We start from the raw sequence: 20299 nt of genomic DNA, 5'->3' as shown, positions 1-20299 counted from the left end.
CATTCATTGTTCACAAAAAACGCAGGCAAAAATGAGTTATCCATTGTTTTGTTGTTGTTACTCTGTCTCCCACACTTCTGCTCACATGACCTCAGTGCCTATGGTTGCATACCTTAGGTATGGTGCATGTTGATGTTCTTTTTTTTTTTTTTTTTAAATAATTTATTTATTTATTGAATCACTGTGGGAAAAGTTACAGAGCTTTCGGGTTTAGGTCTCAGTCATGTAGATACCGAACACATTTCCCTTTACCAATACTCATTTTTAACCCCGAACCCCAATAGACCCCCACCTCCCACCCCTCCCAATTCTTGTGAGGCAGATGAGTTCTAGTTAATACTCTATCTACTTTGACTAGATAGATTATTTCGATAGAAGATGCACAATTATTGTTTAGAGTTTACGACCCACCCCCCCCCCCCCCCAATCAGACATGCTGAAACAGTGTTGTGAAATGATTTGCTTTCTACAACTTGGTTTAAGAATAAAATGATAGCGGCCGCGCGGTTTTGAATTTCTGCTATTTTACTTATTGACCCTGGAAGAATTTCTATTAAAAGTTAGCTAGTTAAGAGATTGGTTTCTGTGCCCTGGAGTCGTGGCCGTGCCGGAGAGCCGCTCGTGGGGGGCAGCTGGCAACCTCGGTGGGGCGTGGGGGACGGCCCACAGAGCCCCCCTTCCCATGAGGTCCCCGCCGCCCCCCCCCCCCCCCCCCCGAGCCCGGCTCAAACCTACTTTCCACAAGGCTCCCGTGCGGCCGCCATCTTTCTTTCCAGAGAGGAGCGGGCGGGCTGGTCAACGCCCTTTCCCCTCCGGGCAGGCTTGGTGGTGCGGATCAACACAAGTCCATTTGCTTTTCTGCTCCAAGCGGCTGGTTCTCTGTGCTAAGTCCTTGTGCCTCCGGGGCCGTGGCCGTGCCGGAGAGCCGCTCGTGGGGGGCAGCTGGCGACCTCGGTGGGGCGTGGGGGACGGCCCACAAAGCCCCCCTTCCCATGAGGTCCCCGCCGCTCCCCCGAGCCCGGCTCAAACCTACTTTCCACAAGGCTCCCGTGCGGCCGCCATCTTTCTTTCCAGAGAGGAGCGGGCGGGCTGGTCAACGCCCTTCCCCCTCCGGGCAGGCTTGGTGGTGCGGATCAACACAAGTCCATTTGCTTTTCTGCTCCAAGCGGCTGGTTCTCTGTGCTAAGTCCTTGTGCCTCCGGGGCCGTGGCCGTGCCGGAGAGCCGCTCGTGGGGGGCAGCTGGCGACCTCGGTGGGGCGTGGGGGACGGCGCATGTTGATGTTCTGACTGAAGTTGCACTCATTAAGTTGTGCTTGCACACATTCTGATTGTACCGCTCAATGGAAGTTAATCTGCGACCCACACTTGTTCTCCTGACTGTGGTGTTCACACATCATGTAGGTGTAGTTCTCGCAAGAATTACACAGTTTAGTTACAGTGCTCTCACACATCTGGCAGTGACTTGAGATTGCATGATCTACTGTGGCACTGGGGGAATAACAGATTCCGGATAACAGTTGCTGTGACTCTGCTTAAAACACTATCACTATCACTATCACTGTCCTCCCATTGTTCATCGATTTGCTCGAGCGGGCCCAGTAACATCTCCATTGGAGACTTTGTTGTTACTGTGTTTGGCATATCAAATACATCATGGGTAGCTTGCCAGGCTTTGCCGTGCAGGCGAGATACTCTCGGTAGCTTGCCAGGCTCTCCGAGAGTGGCAGAGGAATCGAACTCGGGTCGACCATGTTGGCTGCCTGCAAGGCAAACGCCCTACCACTGTGCTATCGCTCTAGCCCCTGCTTAACACAAGTGGGTGTTTTTGTATTTTGTAATGTGTTTCTCGTGTTAAAAAACGGGGTGGTGGTGGCTGAGAATGTACAGTAGGTAGGGTGCTTGCCTATATTAAAGTATATATTGAGTGTACTGCTACAGGGAAAAAGTAATTCCAAAAGACATATTAGGATTGAATACCATGTGTGAGTGGGTTCATTTTGCAAGAAAAATTCACCATATTTAAGATTATTTCTCTCTTGGGGATGAAGATTAGTACAGGATGTAGGGCATTTGTCTTGCATGCAGTTGACTTAGGTTTGATTCCAAATGATCCCCTGTGCATAATTCCTGAGTGCAGAGCCAGGAGTAACTTCTGAGCGTCACCTGTTGAGGCCCCAAAACCACACATAATAAAAGGACTGTAGCGATAGCACAGTGGGTGGACCATTTACTTTATATGCAGCCAATCTGGGTTCAATCCCCAGCATCCCGTATGGCCCCTCAAGCCTGCCAGAAGTGATCCCTCAGCGCAGAACCAGGAGTAAGCCTGGAGTACTGCATTGTGTGCCCCATGCCCTATCCCCCACTCAGCTCCCCCCATACCCCTCCCACCCCTAACAGTAAAAAGAAAAGGTTATTTCTCTGAAACACTTCCTCCCCCTTTGTTCTCTGCTTGTTCTTTTGAACCTGCATGCTTTCTGTCAAAATACCTACAAACACCAAATAATGGCAGTGAAAGTGACTAATGTTGAATGCCAAGAATATTTGCAAACTTGATTCCAGAAATTAGTGGTTTCTCTAAGTGAGTTAGGGGTAATCACCATCACCATCATCCTGTTGTTCGTCAATTGCCTCAAGCAGGCCCCAGTAATGTCTCCTTCATCCTAGCCCTGAGATTTTAAAAAGTGCCATATTCAAGGCTCTTTTCAGGGTTAGGAGAATGACACCCATCATTGTTACTGGTATTTGGCATATTGGGTACGCCAAGGGGAGTTTGCCAGACTCTGTTGTGTGGGCAGGTTACATTCGGTAGCCTGCCAGGTTGTCCAAAGAAAGAATGAGATAATAAGATGTCCTGCAGCTGTGCGCTTCTGGGAGCTGGGTTTTATAGTTTCTGGATCTTGGCTGTTGATGAGATTACACGGGTGCCAGGGGGCCAGTTGGTGGGTGTGACCCCTGCCTACTTGAAGATGGAGGATCTGGGTGGAAGATGCTCAGCCCTGACCCTGCTCGTATAGCTGGTAAGGCACTTGTCTCCCACCTGGTGATCCAGGTTCAACTGACAGTCTCCTGAGCTGGACTGATCCCTGAGTACAGATCTGGAAGTAAGACCTGAACACCACCAGGTGTGACTCCCAAAACAAAAAATAATTTTAATTTATACTTTAGAATTGAGACTTGATTAACATTTCTTTGTTTGGAAGAAAATTAGTGGAAAAAGTAAAGGTAACATTAAAAATAAGTTCAGCTACTTAGAGTTAATGTATTCTTGATCCAGGTATATGGCCCACTGGTAGAGTCACTACTTGAATATTTGAGGCCTTGGGTTCAATCCCAGGCACCTCATATAAAGAAAAAGGAAAAAAGTAGAAAGAAGCCAGAGCAATGGCGGTAGTACAGTGGGTGAAGTGCTTGCCTTGCATGAAACTGACCCAGGTTAGATCCCTGACATCCCAAGTGATTCTCTGAGCCCGCCAAGAGTAATTCCTAACCACAGAGCAAGCAGTCATCCCTGAGCATCTGCCCCAAAAAAGAAAAGGAAAAAGAAAAGAAAAAGAACTTGTACTTTATATATTTCTTTGTGAGATTTGTGTAATTATTTAGTAATTTCTTGCTACTTTATGTGTAAATCTAAGCTATGTATCACCATTTCTTGACAATTTGTGGACTGTTGTTGGACAAATTGTTCAATTTATTGAAATTTGCCTTTCTTGGTTACTGAACACCAATTGGAGTTATGCGATATTTCTTTTGGCATATGATATACAAAGGACATTAATTTTTATGATTACAAATGATATTTGTGTCTGGTGCTGAGAGGGCACTCAGAGCCTAGCTTATGCAAGGCAAGTGTTTTCCTGCTAAGTCATACACCTAACCCTTATTTCAAATTATACCAAAGAAAAATATCAAAAGCGATCACCTTCATGTGTTTCTCTCTTTAAAAAAATAAAAGGTCTGCGACCAGATAGAGTAGAGGGATTAAGGCACTTACCTTTCACATCCCGAATTGGATTCCCAGCATCACATATGGTCCCCCAGGCACCACAAGGTGTGATCCCTGAGCAGAATAAGGAGTAAACAGTGAGCACAACTGGGAGTGTCCTTCAAACAAAAAAAGATTTATTAAAAAGTTTTTCAAGGTATAAACCTTGTTCACATATAGCCAAAGGAAGTTATTGGCTTAAGTATGATAATAAGCAGAGAGCCTGGTGTAAGCCCAGAGCATTGCCAGATGGGGCCAAACCACACCCTGCCCCCACAAAATTTGGTTCTGAGCCTGGGAGATGACCCAAAAGGAAATAAGCTCACAAATAGCTAACTACTTTTCTTTAACGTAATATATATATATATATATATATTTTCTTTTCTTCTGCGTGTAATATATTTGTTAGACACTTTGTGGATGCTAGCTTCTATGCTACAAGGTTCTAGAAAGAACTACTAGAACTAAGATAGAATTCCCATTCATGTTCATCTTTTTTTCGGGGAGATACATTTTGGACCTCTCCCAGTGGTGCTCAGCAATTAATTGCTCCTGTTCTGTCCTCAGAAATCACTCCTGGTGGTGCTAAGAAAACCATGTGCAGTGCCAGGGATTGATTGAACCATGGTTATCCATGTGCAAAGAGAGTGCCTTGACCCCTGTACTGTCTATCTGCCAATATACCTATTAATTTTTCCCTCCCTAATAGAAAGGAGAAGTTATAAATTGAAATAAAAGGTAACTTAGAAAAGTACAGATTGCCATGAGATAACTAAATTGTAAATTCTTGGAGCCAGAGAGATGGCTCAACAGGCTGAACACATGCTTTGCATAAAGGAGGCTCGGGCTTCAAGAACAGATGACTGGTTAAAGAAACCTTGGTACATCTATACAGTGGAGTACTATGCAGCTGTTAGAAAAGGTGAATTCATGAAATTTACATACAAATGGTACTACATGGAAAGTATCATGCTAAGTGAAATGAGTCAGAAAGAGAGGGACAGACATAGAAAGATTGCATTCATCTGGGGAATATAAAGTAACAAAATAGGAGACTAATATCCTAGATTAGTCACGATAAGTTACAGGAGGTTTACTCCATGGCTTGAAGGCTAGCCACACATGCTAGGGGAGAGGGCAGCTCAGACAGAGAAGGGAACACCAAATAAAGGATGTGGGGAGGTTGCTCCCAGGATGGGAATTGCATGCTCAAAGTAGATATAGACCGAACATGTTTGCCACTCAGTGCCTCTTTTGCAAACCTCAGCAACCAAAAGGAGAGAGAGAACGAAAGGGAATGCTCTGCCACAGAGGCGGAATAGGGTGGAGGGGGAGTGGAGGGGTGAGAGGGATACTGGGATCATTGGTGGTGGAAAATGGGCACTGGTGGAGGGATGGGTACTCGATCATTGTACAACTGAAACCCAAGTACAAAAATTTTTAAGGTCAACAACTGTACCTCAGGGTGTTTCACTAATAAAAAAAAAGAAAAAAGGAGGCTTGGACTTAATCACTGGCACTTTATTGTGCTGGCACTGAGTATTGTACTTAGAGCAACACCAAGCTCAAACTGGATATGGTCCCCAGCACTGCCAGGTGTCCCCTCAAAACAAAAACCAAACAAAATTCCATAAATTTTTTTTTGCAGTTGGGTCATAAATTTGTTGTGTGAAAAAAATTTTAAATTTATAAATGACCATGTTTTAGTATTAAAAAATATAATAGTATTTTAAGAGCAGGTTTTATTTATCCCCATTTATTTATTTATTTATTTTCGGATTTACAGGATCGTCAAATTTACAACAAATTTCCGGGTTTGACTTTGCATCAACAAGTACCTTACCCCAAGACTCAGTAGTAGTTGTTGGAAAAGGTATTTCAAAGTTTCATAGCTTTTTAGTTATACTTGTCCTTTACTTGTGGACAAAGCATATACATAAAGGAATCGAGTGTGGTTTAGATGTTAAATATATCTTTTTTAAAAATTTTATTTGCTTGGGGGCTGGAGTGATAGCACAGCAGGTAGGGCGTTTGACTTGCACGCAGCGCACCCAGGTTCGATTTCCAGCATCCCATATGGTCCCCTGAGCATCGCCAGGGATAATTCCTGAGTGCAGAGCCAGGAGTGAGTGACCCCTGTGCATCGCTGGGTGTGACCCAGAAAGTAAAAAAAAAAAAAAAAAAAAAAAAAAATTTGCTTGGAAGAACTAAAAGAGTACTGAATGTGTATTAAAAGAACTAAAAGTATTTCTATCCTGTACTGAAACTACAGTTAATTTATGTCATTAGGTTTTGTTTTGTTTCATTTTTGCGCTATGCCCTACAGTGCTCATGGCTTACTCTTGGTTCTGTGCTCAGGGTGGGTTCTATTCCTGATTGGCAGCATGCAAGGCAAGCAATCTACTTGCTATCATGTCACTCTGGCCCCCGGATCAGTAGTTTTGTGATAGCTGCAGTTTAGACTGGTGTGAGATGTTTTAGTGGGATACTAAGTCTGTTTTATCATTGATTATATTCAAATGATAGTCCTTATTTTATCAGCTTAAAATGTATATGTTAATATAAATTTGTTATCTTCTACATAAAGTCTAGACTTTTTAAAATTTTCTTTTCTACCCTCTCCTTTCAGAAAATAATTTGCTCAATGCCTCTCACCCATCCTAGAAACCTATCTTTTTCAAGCAAACAAACAGAAAGTGACTTTCTAATTGTACTTGAGACTACTACTGTCCCTCAGAATCGTTCCACGAACCTTCAGGGGTGGGGCAAGCGTTGGTGTTGCTGATTTTGGAAACACTGGTGAAGCCTTTTATATATTTTAGGGACTCTAGGGAATCTTTGAATATATACATATATTCAAATATATATTTGTAAATATATTTTAAAACTTTTTTTCAGGGACCAGAATATTAGTACACTTATGTTGCATGTAGTCAGTCCCACTTAGGTTGCATGTAGCACAGAGCCAGGGAATGCCCTCGAACACTCCAGGCCTGGCACCACCCTTCCCCACTACCAGAAAAAAAAAAGCAAAACAAAAACAAAAACTTATTTTTTAAAGTATTATTGAAAATAATTTGACAAAATTATAAGGTAGTTTTAGTTTACAGAATGATGATTTGGTACCCATATATTTTATGAAAGGATTGTTCTTATTAATTAACATAGAGGCTAGAGCGATAGTACAGCCAGTAAGGCATTTGCCTTGGATGCAGCCAACCTGGGTTTGGTCCCCAGCATCAGGGTATGAGCCCCACCAGAAGTAACACTCGATCGCAGAGCCAAGAGGAAGCGCTGAGCAATGCTGTGTTTAAGCCTGAAACAAGAAAATTAACATATCCCAACACATTTTTTTCTTAATTTAAAAACTCAAATGTAATGCTAGACACTGAAGTCACACATCTTATTTTTGGTGACTAGGACATGTTGCTCAGAAATCTTTAATAACAACTTTGCTGAAGCTTCATTAGGTTAATTTAAAGGCTTCCTCAGCTTGACTCCAGTTTATTCCTGCAAACTTATCTCCTATTACCTCTTTATTTGTGCTGTGCCAGTCAAACTAATTTTTTATTCCACATGCTTACTCTGTTCGGGTCTTTATAAACATCCTCATTTTATCCTTCATTTGTTGCTTCCTCTTTATTTGTCTTTAACGTCTAACATGTCTCCAAATTTTAGATTAAATTTGTGCTTCCTGAAATCATTGTAAATTACTCAGTTCACACTAGCCTTTTTTTTCTGTAAATTCAGCATTTATACTATGCAGTTCTTCTGCTATTATCCTAAAATATCCTGTGATAGCTCTTATTTTAAATTATCCTCTTCTTTTCTCATTATTATTATGATGAGTGTCATGCATGCTTGGTTGCAGTGCTGATAATATTTGGTTGTTGGGTTTACACTCTTAATTGCGAGTGCTGGGCTCAAACTGGTGACCTGTATCTTCAAAGCAGTTGCTCTACCACAGTGTTGTCCCTCAACTCTTGTAGTACCACTTATATTATCCTCCTGTTGGGGTTTTACTTTAATACTTTATTATTTCACCATATTCTATTAATATCATGATGCTACTATAAGTTAATGTAGGATGACATTGCTTTGTCCTTGCCACATCAACCGGCCTGGCCCTCGTTCCTTCCTTCGCCTGCCCATCGCCATCGACCTCCCCAGGGTGGGGGAAGCGTTGTGAGACTACCGAACGCGGGTGGCGGGAGAGACAGAGCCGCGCTGCTGTCTTTTTTGAGTTTACACAAGTTAATACTTCAAGTTCCTGCTTGAAATAATGAGCCTTGTTTTACTTTTGATTATATTATATAAGTAGTTTATAACAACTGGTTGTTTGCTTTCAGGTGTATTTGGAAATCCACATTCAGCCCCAGAAACCTGCAATCAGTCTGTGATATCTTCTGCGGAAAATGGGGATACATTTGCAGTTAAACAAAGTATTGAACCACCATCAGGGATTTATGGCAAAGCAGTCCAACAAAGTATTCCACCATATCTTGATGTTGAGAATGCAAAAGATGTAAGATTGATTGTGAATTAATGGATTTAAATTTGAAATGTGTCCCTTTTTTGGTTTATTAGATTTGGGGTGCCAAAGTGTTTTGATTACATCTCAGTATGGTTGAAATGTCTGAACCTTAATCATTAAAATTACAAATTATTCTCTGTCCTCACCAAATATGTTTTCAGTTTTGTGTATTAAGTGTTCTTTATGTTGTGCATGTACTTTTATGTGTATGTCCATACTCAACAGTTTTCTAAGATACACTCAAGGAGTAATACACTCAAGAGTAATGTTGAATAGTATCTTTATATTGTATTAAATTTTAGAATACCTGGAATAAGGCCCTCCCATTGATCATCAATTTGCTCGAGCGGGCCCAGTAACGTCTCTATTGGAGACTTTGTTGTTACTATGTTTGGCATATCGAATACGTCACAGGGAGCTTGCCAGGCTCTGCCGTGCGGGCGAGATACTCTCGGTAGCTTGCCGGGCTCTCCGAGAGGGGCGGAGGAATCGAACTCGGGTCGGCCATGTTGGCTGCGCGCAAGGCAAACGCCCTACCGCTGTGCTATCGCTAATGTCTTAGAAATGCAGTTCCGTGTATCAGATATTTTAATTTATTTTTTGTGCAGAATAAAGTTTCTATTTCAAAATCTACTTATGATAAGATGAGACAAAAGAGAAAAGAAGAAAAAGAACTTTTTGATAACAAAGATTGTGAAAAGAAGGAACAAAATCCTTGGGAACGGATGAAATACACAGTAACTGAGAAAATGTCGTTGGAAAGTAAGTAAAATTTATTTCTAGTGTTTCTTAAAATTTTTTGTTTTGACAGTGCTCAAAGGATGATATGGAGTGCATCAAACTTGCATCGGCTGCTTCTTAACTGCTGTACTGTCACTCCATGCCCTTCCCCTCATTCCCCTTGTGTGTCTGTGTGTTTAACTATTACTGTTCTAAAACCAATATTGTGGTTTAATTTGGGCATTAATAGTTGAATGTGTTGAACTATAAACTTGAAACTTGCATACTCAGTAGCTTCAAAATAAAATAATAAATACTAATCCTTTCTCATAATTTGATTTTTTTCTCTCGAAACAAAATATTTTTGTTGATTAGATGGAAATGTTAAAAAATGAAAAAATTCTTAAGACATTGTCCTTAGGGGATCAGGGCTACCTGCCTGACCCTGATTCAATGCCCAACACCCCATATCCACCACCAATCCCTTCAGAAATGATCCCTGAGTACAGAACCAGGAGTAAGCCCTGAGAACAGCTGAGTGTGTACCAAAAAAAAAAAAAAAATGAGGAAAAAACAAACATTTTCTTCATTTTTTTATCGTAGAGAGTGGCCAAGGTGTAAGCCCTATGCACTGGGAGTGGTTCTTGCCCCTAGCCCTCCCCGCAAAAAAGGAAATTAAAGAAAGGAAAGCCAGTTAAAAGAAGGCACCGATTAAGGGTGAGGAGGGAGAATGGAGAGTCTTTTTGATGGTGAGATGGCGCTCACCATCTGGTGGCCAGTGTGTTGGGTCCTTGCCATACATACAGTGTTAAGCTATATCCATGTTAGATTCTATAATACAGTATGAATGATAAATTAGCAAAAAGAGTAAGAGGGAGAGTGGCCAGAACTTTTACTGTTTCAGTTTCAGGTAAGTCACTTATTTAAATGTTGAGTAGTGGGGCTAGAGTGATAGCACAGCAGGTAGGATGTTTGCCTTGCATGAGACTGACCTGCGTTCGATTCCCAGCATCCCATGTGATCCCCTGAGCACCAACAGTAGTAATTCCTGAGTTCAGAGCCAGGAGTAACCCCTGTGCATCGCCAGGTGTGACCCAAAAAGCAAAAAAAAAAAAAATTGTTGAGTAGTGTCACAACTGTTACTCAGTAACAACAAGTCTCATGATGGAGACGTTACTGGGCCTGCCCGAGCAAATCGATGAACAATGGGAGGACTGTGACCGTGAGTGTCACAAATGGGCTGGAGCGATAGCACAGCAGTAGGGCGTTTGCCTTGCACACAGCCAACATGGCCGGCCCGAGTTCGATTCCTCCGCCCCTCTTGGAGAGTCCGGGAAGCTACCAAGAGTATCTCGCTGGCACCGCAGAGCCTGGCAAGCTACCCGTGACATATTCAATGTGCCAAACACAGTAACAACAAGTCTCATGAAAGAGACGTTACTGGGCCTGCTCGAGCAAATCGATGAACAACGGGAGGACCGTGACCGTGAGTGTCATAAGTGTTAACCTGTAGAGTTTACATGTGGAAAGAAATTATGGTGGGAATCAGTAGACAGACGTAGCTTCCTTTCAGTTCCACTATTTAATCAGCTCTCTGGTGGTGGGATACAGGCCTAAACTGTCCTGCTCAATAAATATTAAAGTTATCTCAAATATCTTTTTCATGCTTCCTGCAAATATTCCTGTTCCATTGAGAAATGATGTTTCATTTTATAGTGAAGGTAATTGAGGTTGGTAAAGTTTGTTCAGAGTGTGATTTTTGAAAAAAAAATGTTATTGCACTGAATTGAAAAGATAACATGGATGGCTAGAATATATGCTATATATGCAGAAGACTCAGGCTAGATACCAGGTACAATATAGTACCTGCTAGTACACTGCTAGGAGTAATACATGAGTATTACTGCATGGGGGAGGGGGGCTTCCAAAGAAGAAAGAAACAAAATTAATGCCCAAATCACCTAGTCAGCCTATTGTTGAGGACTTACTAGATTCTGGGCCTTGTGTCTCATCTCCTGTGTTATTTTTTAAAATATTGAATGTAAGATGTGACTCAATGGCAGATTATGTGCTTAGCATGGATGACACCTGAATTCAATCCTTAACACTGTGAAAAAAAAAATATTTAAAAGAACTGAAAACACTCTAAGAGTCTTAGGCTAATGCGAGTTGTAATAATCAAAGCCTGAAATTAAAAATTCATGAATATAACATGAGACTGACACCCAAGGACAGTAGACACAAGGGCTAGGAATACTGCTTCATAATTGGAAGCCTGCTTTATGAGCTGGAGGAGAAGGTAGCTGGAATAGAGATTGGATAATTAAGGCAATGATCGTTAGAGGGATTGTTTGGGATGGGAGATGTGTGCTGAAAGTAGATAAAGGACCAAACATGATAGCCTCTTATTATCTGTATTGCAAACCACAATGCCCCAAAGCAAAGAGAGAGTATGGGGAAAATTGTCTGCCAAGGCAGAAGAAGGATTGGGATGGGGCGGGAGGGGGCAGGATACTGGGGACAATGGTGGTGGAAAATGTGCACTGGTGGAGGGATGGGTGTTTGATCATTATGTGACTGAAACTCAAACATGAAAACTTTGTAACTGTATCTCATCATGATTTAATTAAAAAATGCTTGAATAAAAATAATAAATTTTAAGGATTATAGCTTATCATTTTTATTTATATTGATAATTATTACTAAGAAATAAACTGTGGAATCCAATAGCAAGTACACACTAGTATTGATAGTTCTGTACTTCATTTTCCAAACCTTGGCCCCCTGCTTATAAAGCTTGTACTTCAACCTATTGAAATTTTTTTCTGGCCTCAAATTCTGAAATTTTATTTAATGTTTATTTTTTCTTTAGTTGATACATCTCCTGGAACCATTGCACAATATAAAGAAAGGGTGCCTTCAGTCACTCACAGTCCAGAAATAATGGATTCATCAGAACTGCGGCCATTTTCCAAACCAGAAATAGCACTGATAGAAGCCCTAAGGCTCTTATCTGATGATGATTGGTAAGTATCTCATCCTTATTTTACAACTAAGTTCCAAAAGTTTTCTCTTGGGGCCAAGGATGTGGCTCAGTGGTAAAGTATATACCTTCTGGCACCACCAAAAAAAAAATTACTGTCAAATATTTTCTGTAAAATTTTTACTTAAAGCTTGACACAGGCTCAGTGATAAAGATCAGTGGTAGAGATCACTTGCCTTGGATGTATAAAGTTCTGGATTCAGTCTCTGAGCTCACACAAAAAATTCTTGAAACATTTTCTATTAAAATTAACTTTTAAATGGTGGCTTTAAGGATTGGAAATATAGTACAGAGGGTAAGGCTCTTGCCTTGCATGCATCCAACCAGGATTGTATTCCCAGCAATTTATACAGTGACCCAAGTACTGCCAAGGGTCACTCCTGAGTATAGAGCCAGGAATAGCCCCTGAACACCCCCTTAGTGTGTTCCCCTATTCTCCCCGGCCCTGCCAAATTAAAAATTTTTTTATTTTGTTTATCTTGGTTTTGGGGCCATACCTGGCTCTGCTCCATATTTTATTTTGGCTTTCTATTTTGGTGCTATGGACTGAATGCACGATCTTATACACACAAAACAAATGTTGCAGTTTTTAAGTTTTTACTTAAAGTTTTTTGAGTTGTACTCCATCCCCAGTGGTATTCAGGGCTACTCCTGGCTCTGTGTATAGGGGTCACTCCGGGCAGTGCTCTGGGAACCATGCTACACCAGAGATTGAATCAGGGTCAGCTATAAGCAAGGTAAGCACTTTATCCCCTGTGCTGTCTTTCCTGCCCTGAAAGCTAATCTGTACGAGATCTGTTCTTAAGCCTTAGAATATATAGTTTTGACAAAATTCGGGTAAAAATCCTTCAGCCACTTTTTAATTTCTTTTTCTCTTTTAAGTCTATTTTCTGAAATCTACTCTCTGTTGTTTACTTTTGTGTATAAATGCAAATTAGTTGTTTCTGCATCTAACCTGTAAGTTGTTTGTTTAAACTTACAAAAGATGAATTTTTGAAATAAAAAAATTCAGAATTTTCTTTTGTTACCTTGGGTTAGTCATTAAAAAACAAATCTTTTCTTGAGATAATGTTATTTATAGTACTGTTAGTGATGGTTTCATGCATGCATGATTCCAACAGCATATTGGCCACCAGCATACAGGCCACTTCCCTCTACCATCTCAGAGGCCCCTTCCATTCACCAAACTCAGTGATCCAGATTGAGTTCTGTGAATTTCCAGTTACCTTTCGCCACTTAATACTTCCTTACTGTGAACCTTAGCTTACTCCTGTGACCATGGTCTTTTCTATTTTTTTTGTATTCAGTGAATTTAAATTTTTTAAAAATGTAAATAACAATGTATCGATAAGGAAACTTGTTTTAGCTCACATTTTAAAATCAACACATTGAAAATGTTACATCTAAAAATCAACGGTCCCCCCGCACTTTTTTTTTTCTTATGGGATCACACCTAGCAATGCTCAGTGTTTACTACTGGCTCTGTACTCAGTAATTACTTCTGGTGGTGCTCGGGGGACCATATGTGATACCAGGGATGGAACCTGAGTTGGCCACATGCAAGGCAAACGCCCCACCCACTGTACTATTGATCCAGCCCCTAAAATCCACTTCTTGTTAATGTCTATGTAACTTCCATCTGTTTCATTAGACCACAGAGTCAAAAAGAAATACAAATTCAAAAGCATCTGTTGTTTTTCTACCCTTGGATTACATATTCACCCATAAGCTAATAGGCCATTTTTCTTTCGGTTTTTGTTTCACTACTTTCTCTTGTTCTGTGTACCATTCATGTCCCTTCTCTGAGTAGGACAGGGAGCAAATTCTTACTCAGGAACATAGTCTCCTTTTTTATTTACAATGAATGAACCAAGTTTCTTAGTATCGGTATGACTCTTCAATAGATATTCTGATGGGCCAGAGGATAGTAAAGTGGGTAGGGTGCTTCCCTGTCACACTGCTGACCTGAGTTCTATCCATGGCTTCCGACATGGTCCCCTGAGGAGCACCAGGAGTATTCCCAAATGCAGAGCCAGGATTTGTTAGGTGTTGCCCCAAAACAAAAACAAACAAGGTATTTCAGATCATAAAAGAGAACTATTGGAGCAAATAAAATTTGACATATTTTTTATTTGAGATTCTTAAGTAGCAAGGGAAAATAGGCAGAATTTAATGGGTAATCTAAAAATATAAATAAAAACATCTTTAATAAGTGATTTTGTCATTTGTCTATTTTTTCTACAGGGAGAAAAAAATTGAGGGGCTGAATTTTATCAGATGCTTAGCTGCTTTTCATTCTGAAATATTGAACACAAAGTTGCATGAAACAAGTTTTGCAGTAGTTCAAGAGGTAAACTTATTTTTAAGCTAAGTGAAGGATTGTTTGAATAACAGTATACCACATTTATTTATTTATTTACTTGATGAAGTCATACCTGACAATGCTCAGGGCTTACTTCTGGCACTGTGTGGGGTTCTGGGGACTATATATGGTTTCAGAAACCAAACTTGGTTTAGCTGATTTCAAGGAAAATACCCTATACTATCTCCTATTTCTCTGGCCCCTAACACATTTATTTAGCATTAAAATAGTATGAAAAAATACATAATATGGGCTAAGATGCTTACCTTAAATGTGACCAACCTCATTTGATCCCTAGCATCACATGGCCCTGAGCACTGATTGGTATGGTCCAAACTCTCCCCTCTTCCCCCCGCCTCCCCATGATGATGTGAGCAGACTTATGTTTAGTTAAATGATAATACATGTTTTCTTTTAGGGCATTAGATATTAGGACATACTGCTTTAATGATAAATTTGGTTTCAAGGTCATTATTACTGATTTTCTTTCAGAATATCAGCAAAATATACATTTTGGAAATTTTTTTTAGGTGAAAAATTTACGCTCTGGAGTTTCACGTGCTGCTGTGGTCTGTTTAAGTGATCTTTTCACTTACCTGAAAAAGAGCATGGATCAAGAACTAGATACTACAGTGAAAGTTTTGTTGCACAAGGCTGGAGAGTCAAATACATTTATAAGAGAAGATGTTGACAAAGCTTTGAGAGCTATGGTCAATAATGTCACTCCTGCACGCGCAGTTGTTTCTCTTATTAATGGAGGACAAAGGTATTAATTCCTAACATGCCTTTAAACTTCATTTTGGGTATAGGAAAGAACAAGCAAATTTCAACGTAATTTCTGCCAAAAAATTTTAAAATTATCACTCTGTAATAAACATTGTATGCTAACACATTGGATGTTTTTCTTAAAATTCTCATTCATAATTCTGGAACTAAGTGTTTATCATTGATTATGAACTTTTTGTTTTGAACTTCTAGGGATGGATAGCTAATGAAAATAAATTTTCATTTAACCCTCATGGATGATTGTTGAATGCTAGGAGTGGAATAATTATTTAATTCTGAAAGTGTTTTTTTTATTGAATGGATTACATAGCAACAGGATTTTCATTGACTTTTTTTTTCTTTTATAGTCATTTACACATTGCAGTAAGAAGATGTACTGCCCAGCACTTATCAGATGTAGTGGAATTTATGGAACCAGAGCGTATTTTATCTGGAACAAAGGATATGGCCGATCGTATATTACCAGCAGCTGCTAAGTTTGCTCAGGACAGTTCGCAAGAAACCAGGTAAGTAACAGCTAATGGTATTTGCAGAGTCTGTCATTTAAGGGCTTAAAGTAATTAAAGAACTTAAGAATAAATGTTTTTCTAAAATGGACACCTGGGTTCTCAGGAATTGATGCTGGGGGATAGTCTTTTTTAACCAATTGCAAATGATCTTGAGGGAGTGCACAGTGAATTCTCCAAATTTACAGATGACACTACATACTTCTGGGTAGTGAGATGCCATGTCACAGGGATGAACTGCATGAAAACGGCACACGACTATGAGTGGGCAGAAAAGTGGCAGAAGAACTTCATTGTGGGCAAATGTAAGGTAATGCGTTTAGAGGAAAATTATATATTTTCCAAATCAAATATTATCAAGGAGATAGAAAAACATGAAAAAACAAAATGGATAGCACATAATCCTTGAAATGTGACATATATGCACTTAGAAAATTTTTTGTATCTCTGAGCCAGAGACATAGCCTGAGGGCTGGGACTTGATCTCCAACTCCACATGGTTTCCTAAACACAATTAGTTGTGGCAAAATAAAAAACAAAAACCCAAAATAAGAGAAATAATAAAACTAGTCTGAATTTTGGATTGCTGTACTCAAAGAGCAATTTCAGAGGGTTGGGAACAGTCAGAGAGGGACCAGGGATATTAAGTTGCTTATGCCCCTCTAACTTCAATTCTAATCCCTGGTACCGTATATGGTCCCCTGAATATCAGCAGGATTCGCTCCTGATCACAGAGCCAGGACTATCCCATGAGCATCACTAGGTATGACCCATCTGCTCCACCTGCCCCCCAAAATAATCAGAAAAATAAGACGTGTAATTTGAGATTTGGATATTATACTAGCTGTAGTGGTAACTGGAATTTTGGAAGTTGTCAGAAATCTAATTTCAATCCTTAGGTTCTGTCATTGCTGGTCTGTAAGGAAGTTATTTGACCTATTTGTCCCCGTTTCCACATTTGTAAAATCTGTAATATTGGTCTATGTTATTGATAATGTTTCATACAAAATCTAAGCATTTTTAGTTGTTCTTTATAAAGATAGATTACAAGAGGTAGTTGAAAGAGGGAGGATCCTGAGTTCATAGGACTGAAGAAAGATATCAAGTTATTAATATTTTAAAGGATAGATGTTTATTACTTTAGGTGACTGGAGTTAATTTGTGGAAATCATTGTACCCAAACTGACATAGAATAAATGTATGGGGCAGGGTATAGCAGGTAGGACACTCGCTTTGCACAAGACCAACCCAGTTGATTCCTGATATCCCATAAGGTGTGGCCCCTAGACAAAACAAAAAATAACTGTATTGGCTTTCTATGGCTGTGTCAATAAATTTTCACAAATATAGTGCCGTAAAATTATGTGTGTTTTTAGCTTTTGATTATTTAGCCTAAAAGTTTGGCAGGGGGTCAGGGCTTTTTTTTTTTTAAGGTTTTATTTATTTATTTATTTATTAATTAATTAATTTTTTTATTTCGAATACCCATCCGTCCACCAGTGCCCATTTCCGACCACCACGGATCCCAGTATCCCTCCCTCCCCCCATCCCCCCCCATCCCACCCTACCTCTGTGGCAGGGCATTCCCCTCTGTTCTCTCTCTTCTTTTGAGTGTTGTGATTTGCAAAAGAGTTAAGCCTGATTTTCAGGGAGAAATGTTGGATGATTTACTTTCCATTGATCACTTTGTATATATAAGGAGATGTCGCGCAGCCGCTTATGTGGCCGCGGGGTTTGGAATAAATGTCCTGGTTCCTGCATGCCCGAGCTATGCTTATAGAGACTCATGGTCACTGGGGTTCCACCAAGAGAAGGCGGGATGCAGCACCTACCCCATCTGGGACCTCCCGGTGAGATCAGCTCTGTTTGGGACCTGGAGCATTCTCCAGGAGCTGTGGTGCTCTCCAGCGGTGTTCTTTGTTGCTGTGTGCTGTAAAGATGGCGCTGGGTGGCGGGCTGTGGGCATGACTTCTGGAACCAGAGGTTGCATGGGAGCCGGGCAGGCCCCATTGCAGTTTGGAGGAAATGTCCTGGTTCCCTCGTTCCTGAGCTGTGCTTGTAGAGATTCATGGTCACCGGGGTTCCATCTGGAGAAGGCGACGGCTTGTTTTTCATGGGACTATACAAAGCTGGAATGTGTGTAACCCGGCTCTGTCTTCCTCCACATACAAAAGTGGAATAGAGTGGCAAGTGTCTGCCTCTGCTTAGGTTCTTCTCATGAGGCTTTGGCAAAGCTGGAATCAAGGCAATGACAATTCAGGTTCCATTATTGGGTGGTAGATGAGGTGGGATTTAGGATTAAACCCAGAGCCTCAGACATTTAAAGCATGTGCTCTCCCTTTGATCTGCATCCTCAGACCTATGGAGGACTCTATCTTTTATATCTAAGTCTTTAGAATAATTTGCTTTAAAACTTTCTCAAATTATTAGGCAAATTCAGTATCTTGTGATTATGGTACAAGTATTCGCATTCCATTTTGGCTCTTAACTAGAGCTCTGTCAACTTCTTACATATACTCAAATTCTTACACAGCCCCCCCGATCTTCAAGTTATCAATAATATATCCTCTTAGAATCTCTATGAGTTCTTTTGCTACTCCCCCCAGAGCCCTTTGCTTTTAAGAACCTGTGTAATTAGATTAAATCTACCTAGAATATTTTCCTGTTTTGAAGCTGCACAAATGTTGGCCCATGAAGCATAATCCTTGATTTATATCTCTTTATGGTCACAGATTTTAGGGATCTGAATAACTTCTTTGGGGAACCATTTGGGAGGTTCTGCATATTGCAGTAAAGTTCAAAACAATTTACAAGGACTGGGTTATAATAGACTATTTAGAAAAAATCAATTTGAAATGGTAGTTTCATATACATCTTAAACTTTCCTTAATAACAGAGTATTTCTTCTCATCTTTGTCATTTCTTGAGATATTGATTTAAAGTTTTAATATTGGAATATTAAAAGTGGGACTGGAGATGTAATTCTTTGGGTAGAGGATTTGCCTTACATGTGTGAAGCCTTGAGTTTGACCTCTACCACTGCCAAAACTTTTTTGTTTGTTAGTGTATTTTGACTTTGGGAGTCACAGCCAGCAGTGCTCAGGGGGTAACTTCTGGCTTTACACTCAAGAATTACTCCTGGAAGTGCTCAGGGGACCATAGATTGGCTACATGCAAGGCAACCAGCCTACCCATTGTACTATTGCTCTAGCAATAATAAGGTAAGGTAAAGGCCCTCCCGTTGATCGAATACAAGTTTTAATTAAAATTATGAAATGAATGCTAATTTTCCATTTTATCAATTTGCATTTTGTACCTTTATTGTTTACTTATTTGACCCATACTCGTGCCACTAAGACCCATGATAGACCTACAGAATCAAAATTTAGATTTGTTGGAGCCTTTAGAGCTCAAAGGAGTGAAGTGTATATTTTGCATGCAAGAGGCCCTGGTTTGAACCTTGCTACCATGTGGTCCCCAGGTACCTCTGGGAGTTAGTTCTTAGGTCCTAGCTGGGAGTTACCTTTAAGCACTGCTGGAAATGGTAAAGAAAATCTGCGATTTGTTGGTTCTTCAAGTCCTACACGTTCCAAATCCTAAATTTTTAAGTTTTGACTTAAGTATAACTAATTTAAGAAAAAGAAAACAAATATTTTATTTTGGGGGTCAATCTTTTTAAAAAATAATATGGTATTATGGGGTATTATAAGGACCCTCTATCCAAAAATACTTTCATTATGTATTTACTTGACTTAAGATACTGTTCTAAGGGTCCAGAGTGGTAGTACAGCAGGTAGGGTGTTTGCCTTGCTCAAGGCCCACCTGGCTTTGACCCTTGAAATCCCATATGGTCCCCAGAACACCACCAGGAATATTTCCTGAATACAGAGCCAGTAATAAGCCCTGAGCATCACTAGGTGTGGAAAAAATGCTATTAAAGTAATTATTTTTAAATTCATGTAACATATAAAAGACCTAATTTGGAAGAAGTTATATATTTGTAACCTGGAATATATGAAACAATGCAACTAAATTTAGATGCATTTTGGATAGCAGAAAACAGCTTGTTGAAGACTTGAAATACAGGTAAGTTTGGGCTAGGAAAAATAGAAACTCAGAAATACAGAATCTAGGAAAGTTTGACTCAAACTCCATGTCTGGCATACTAATGAACTGCAAAATGTCTCTGAACAAGGTGCCCAGCCCAAAGACAAACTTTTAACTCACAGTTCTGCCATATTTCAGTCTTATTTAATCTCTGATGTACCTGAAAATAGAGCCAAAAGTCTTAGCTCTCCATTTGACACAAAGCAAAAAGATTTGAGGCTATATTTTTTATTTCTGGGTGCAAAAGGATAGACA

General features: G+C 40.1%; 1 protein-coding gene across 3 annotated transcripts in view; it reads left to right on the top strand.

The window, feature by feature from the left end:
- The window catches only part of TOGARAM1 (TOG array regulator of axonemal microtubules 1), a 62912-nt gene that overhangs the window by 28940 nt on the left and 13673 nt on the right, over positions 1-20299 (top strand). For 2 of the 3 annotated variants that reach the window (XM_056133645.1, XM_056133644.1), the window contains 7 exons: positions 5773-5859; positions 8336-8511; positions 9129-9282; positions 12113-12266; positions 14528-14633; positions 15176-15411; positions 15779-15937. In XM_056133645.1, the coding sequence (XP_055989620.1) occupies positions 5773-5859; positions 8336-8511; positions 9129-9282; positions 12113-12266; positions 14528-14633; positions 15176-15411; positions 15779-15937 (1072 nt within the window). The remainder of the gene's footprint in view (positions 1-5772; positions 5860-8335; positions 8512-9128; positions 9283-12112; positions 12267-14527; positions 14634-15175; positions 15412-15778; positions 15938-20299) is intronic. The other variant, XM_056133646.1, reaches the window with a different exon arrangement.

Source organism: Sorex fumeus, unplaced genomic scaffold (assembly GCF_029834395.1).
Source record: "Sorex fumeus unplaced genomic scaffold, SorFum_2.1 ptg000098l, whole genome shotgun sequence".
Lineage (NCBI taxonomy): Eukaryota > Metazoa > Chordata > Mammalia > Eulipotyphla > Soricidae > Sorex > Sorex fumeus.
The sequence above is the reverse complement of the archived record's forward strand: the minus strand, read 5'-3'. Positions and strand labels throughout refer to the sequence as shown.